Genomic DNA, 4,042 nt, shown 5'->3' with positions numbered 1-4,042 from the left:
TTGTGGTGTCCTTAATACAATTATTATTATTCATATATTTCTTTAAGCTCTTTCCTTCAAAAGTAACCATACTACGTATAGGAATCTACTTAATCAATCAATCAATGTTTATTTATATAGCCCAATATCACAAATGTTACATTTCTCTCAGTGGACTTCACAGTTTGTACAAAATATCAGTATGACAATACAACACCCTCTGTCCTTAGACCCTCACATCGTACAAGGAAAAACTTCCAAAGAAGGAAAACCCCCACAGTTTAAAGGGGGAAATGGGAAAAACCTCAGGGAGAGCAACAGAGGAGGGATCCCTCTCCCAGGACGGACAGACGTGAAATATAGATAATATGTTTACAACATAGGTAGACCTAGACTTAAAGCCCAACACAACCTTGAACAACTATTTTCTATAACTGTTATTCATATTATTGTATTTATGGAGCCGTCAAAGATGTGTCCGTGCCTTCCAGGTGTTTCCCCTGTTTCCGTTTGGCTTGGCTGAAGTCCTCTCTCACTTTCCGCAGCAGATCGGGGGAGCACACTACATCCACAGCTGTCATAGCCAGGGCTTTGGCAGTCCTCAGGGTGTACAACTGGGCCTTTTCAGCTCCTGGCACATAGAAAAAGAGAGTAAAAAAAAAAGTAAATAGAAACTAAAGAGACAAACCAAGTGACCTGGAAAACCGTCTGATTGAATCAAAGAGAGAACATCTGCTCACAATATACACATGCTGCCTTACCTGCTGCTACAGCGTACTCCTCAGTGTGGTTTAGCGCATCGGTGCAGATATAGAAGAAAGGATGGATACCGGGGACTACGTATGATACGTTGCCAAAGTCTGTAGAACCTGCCAGATAATTATAAATACCCTTCAATAATTATTCTTTGTTCATTCAATTCAATAGAAAGCTGTACACCTACGGTATGTAAAGTTTTCCTGCACAAACCAGGATTAAAAGCAATAATTATGTGTGATTCATGTTTTCTTTTATTCACATACCAGAAAAATTGTTTGGCTGCTCTGGAAACTGAATCCCCAAAGCTTCTCCGTTATTTTTATACAGGTTTGCTAGCGTGGCAATAGGCAGAATGTTATAGTAGGAATTGTATGGGTAGGTTATCTCCACCTGAAGAAAACACAAGTATTCCTTCATTTAAAAAAATATGACATTTAACAATAGAGATTACTCTCATACATCAACAAATATGGCACTCCATGCATGCTCTCTAATCTCAGTTTAACTTCCCTGAAGCAAGTGCAGACGTAGGAGAAAAGCCGCCTGAAGATAACGGTGAATTATGTAAGAGTCAAACAAAACTTGGGAGCATTAAAACAGGAATATGTTAAAAAGGGCAATATTATATAACAGCAGTGAACTCCAACGTTGCATTTTTAAGATATGTTAAAACACACTGTTTGTGCTTACATCTGCGTCCGAGGGAAGCTAGAGGAAGTCGAATTTTTTAGGTAAGCTTACTTGGCAGCCGGTGGCAACAGCAGCTGCCCTGAAGCAAGCCTCAGCCTTGGCCTTCAGGTCAAAAAGATCCTTCACCAGCGGCGTGCGCAGATAATACTCCAACTCTGTGTAGGCAGGGATAATGTTGGGCTTCTCCCCTCCATGTTTGATGATGCCTGGAGGCAAAATGACATGATGAAGCATAAAAAGGGATGCATCCGTCACACCTGCAGTATTTGTTTGATCACAGCAATTATTTTAAGCACTTTCTATTTTGTTGCTGATATATTGAGTTTATTTTATTTGAAGATATGTGGGCTAGCTCTTGACAAAATGGAGGCATTATGGAAGGCGTGATTTGACAAATTTGTGTCATGACACCATCTGAGAATATTGCTGAAACATTTTTAAATACTTGGAAAATTGCCTCACATAGATACCCTCTGGTTGCTATACTTAAATTAAATGTCTGTGCAACTTCACTGTCATATGAAGACAACACACAGCGGCACAAGTTTGCAAAGGTTAATTTATAACAAGTAATTAAATCACGTCACTGACCTCATCACGCAAGTTTGTTGATACATGTTATCTTTCTTACCACATGAAGAACTTCTCATGTAAATGGTAGTCAAATGACTTTGAGGGGAGACTGCTTTTAATAAACTTTAAAGCTCAGCTGATCACAGATTCTGCCTGTTTCTCACCGTGAAGCCTCCACTCTGGTTTGAGTTGCTGTCTGAGAGCAGAGAGGTTGTTGTAGGCCAGCACAGCAGCATCCAGGGCGTTCACTCCCTCCCAAGGGTACGCAGAAGCATGAGACGCTTTCCCATAGTACTTCACTATCACCCTGTGTCACATCGATAAAGTGCTTTAATGGATATCTGAAATATACAACGGAGGTTAACATACACAGAGCAGGTTGTGAACTTATAAAAGCTGTGAACTCACTCATCGAGAGCAACACCGGGCAGGAATGGAGCATCTTGCTGAGCGGGGTGAGCCATGAAGACCAGGTCCATGTCAGTGAACGCTCCTGCCTTGATCAGGTCAATCTTTCCTCCTATAGCCTCCTCCGCAGGAGTTCCCAATACTGTTATCTGGGTAAAAGGTTTTTTGTTCAGCCTATTGACATCATCATATAAACACTTTCCACAAATACAAATTATTATTATGCTTAATTGTCATATATCTCTCTATTATCTGAATTGTTTGTGTTATGTTACAGTGAAAATGTTGATTTTTTTTTTTGGTTATGGAATTTTTGTGGAATTTATAGATATGTCATTGGGGGTGTTGAAGCACTAGGTCAAGAAATGTGGCCCTTGTTAAGTCTCAGCGGTTGGAAAAAAGCCTATCCCAAGAGCAGTTGACTAATAGAACTGTGGAGAGTCAAAGTTATCAAAACAGTGAACTGTCATAGTTTGCATTCTTATTTGAACCTAACCTGAACTGTTACCTTAACTGGTTGAAGGAGTTCACTCTGGTTCTCTAAAGCAGATTTCAGCCCCAGAGCGGCTGCAGCTCCCACCTCCGCTATCAAGTTGTGCCCGCAAGCGTGTCCGATACCCGGAAGCGCGTCGTACTCGCAGAGGAAGCCCACATTCAGTGCTCGCTCGAGGCCACCAACCGGATCCCAGACGGCCCGGAATGCGGTGGGTAGTTTGTAGTGACTGTCGACCGTCCATGTTTTGTCCCGAGAGAAGAAGCGGACCAACCTGTCGTGCGCCTGTGTCTCGTTTCCGGCGAGCTCGGGGTTGCTCCAAATGTCCCGGCTTAAACTGTGCAGATCGTCTTTCTGTGCATCAATGCACTGCTGCAGCGCGCGCTTCATCTGCTGCTGCTGCTGCGCCATTTGTACGGACAGTCGCGAGGCGCAGTCCCAGCACAGTCAGCAATACATTAATAACCTGACCCGTAGGCCTGTAAGTGATATTGCTCCGGGTAAATAATTCATTCTAGATTCACCCTGCCTGTGAGTCTGGAGTTATACGGCTTTTGTAAAGTTAGAAATTCTAAGAATGATGTTCAAAGTTCAACATCATTAACTAAACCTTGCCCACACGAATGCAGTCTAAAATACAGTCAGCAATGAAACAAGTATTCAGTTCCTTAATAGAAGAAGAGAAGACGGACCTTTATTAATCCCCTGAGAGGGAAATTCAGTTTTATAGTTTAATTCCAGTTTAATATGGAGCAATAAACATTTTAAATGCCATTGCTTCTTAACATTAATTATTGCATCATAACCTAAGTGTCACTATGTTGCAGCTGGTTAACCTTGAGCAAATATAGGTTTAATTGATAATCTAATATAACGAATTAAAGTAACACTACAGATGGTACCAACAATGGAAATCATATTTTAGAAATGGTTCAAAATTACCCATCTGTTAAGGTTGGTTGTTATGCTAATAGTTGAATTTGAACTATTACTGGGTCGGTGCTGGATTGACCCAGTAGCCTACTGGGTCCCACGATTAACCCACATTATAAATACTTTTTTGTGTGTAACATTACTCTTTGTTGAGTTCGGCTATAGCTATTTTCATTATTTTTTAATCTTGTGAAATGTTATAACAAC

The 4,042-nt window shown here is 41.0% G+C and overlaps 1 protein-coding gene across 1 annotated transcript; it reads right to left on the bottom strand.

Moving 5' to 3' along the window:
* Positions 1 to 274: 274 nt before the first annotated feature.
* LOC104945550 (peptidase M20 domain-containing protein 2) lies at positions 275 to 3,387 on the bottom strand. Its single transcript, XM_010771246.1, has 7 exons — positions 2,918 to 3,387; positions 2,410 to 2,558; positions 2,166 to 2,308; positions 1,480 to 1,634; positions 1,002 to 1,128; positions 741 to 848; positions 275 to 610 (listed from the first exon to the last, which is right to left on the bottom strand). The coding sequence occupies exons 1-7, from the start codon at positions 3,311 to 3,313 to the stop codon at positions 435 to 437; spliced, it is 1,254 nt and encodes a 417-aa protein (XP_010769548.1). The 5' UTR covers positions 3,314 to 3,387; the 3' UTR covers positions 275 to 434.
* Positions 3,388 to 4,042: the final 655 nt, after the last annotated feature.

Source organism: Notothenia coriiceps, unplaced genomic scaffold (assembly GCF_000735185.1).
Source record: "Notothenia coriiceps isolate Sejong01 unplaced genomic scaffold, NC01 NC01_scaffold00009695, whole genome shotgun sequence".
NCBI classification, from domain to species: domain Eukaryota; kingdom Metazoa; phylum Chordata; class Actinopteri; order Perciformes; family Nototheniidae; genus Notothenia; species Notothenia coriiceps.
This window is presented reverse-complemented; position numbering and strand designations above follow the sequence as displayed.

Coding starts and splice junctions, on each gene's coding strand:
- LOC104945550 (XM_010771246.1), bottom strand. CDS start 3,313: ATGGCGCAGCAGCAGCAGCAGATGAAGCGCGCGCTGCAGCAGTGCATT. Junction 2,309..2,409: donor CCCGGTGTTGCTCTCGATGA/GTGAGTTCACAG, acceptor GATGTGACACAG/GGTGATAGTGAAGTACTATG. Junction 849..1,001: donor GCAGCCAAACAATTTTTCTG/GTATGTGAATAA, acceptor ATTATCTGGCAG/GTTCTACAGACTTTGGCAAC.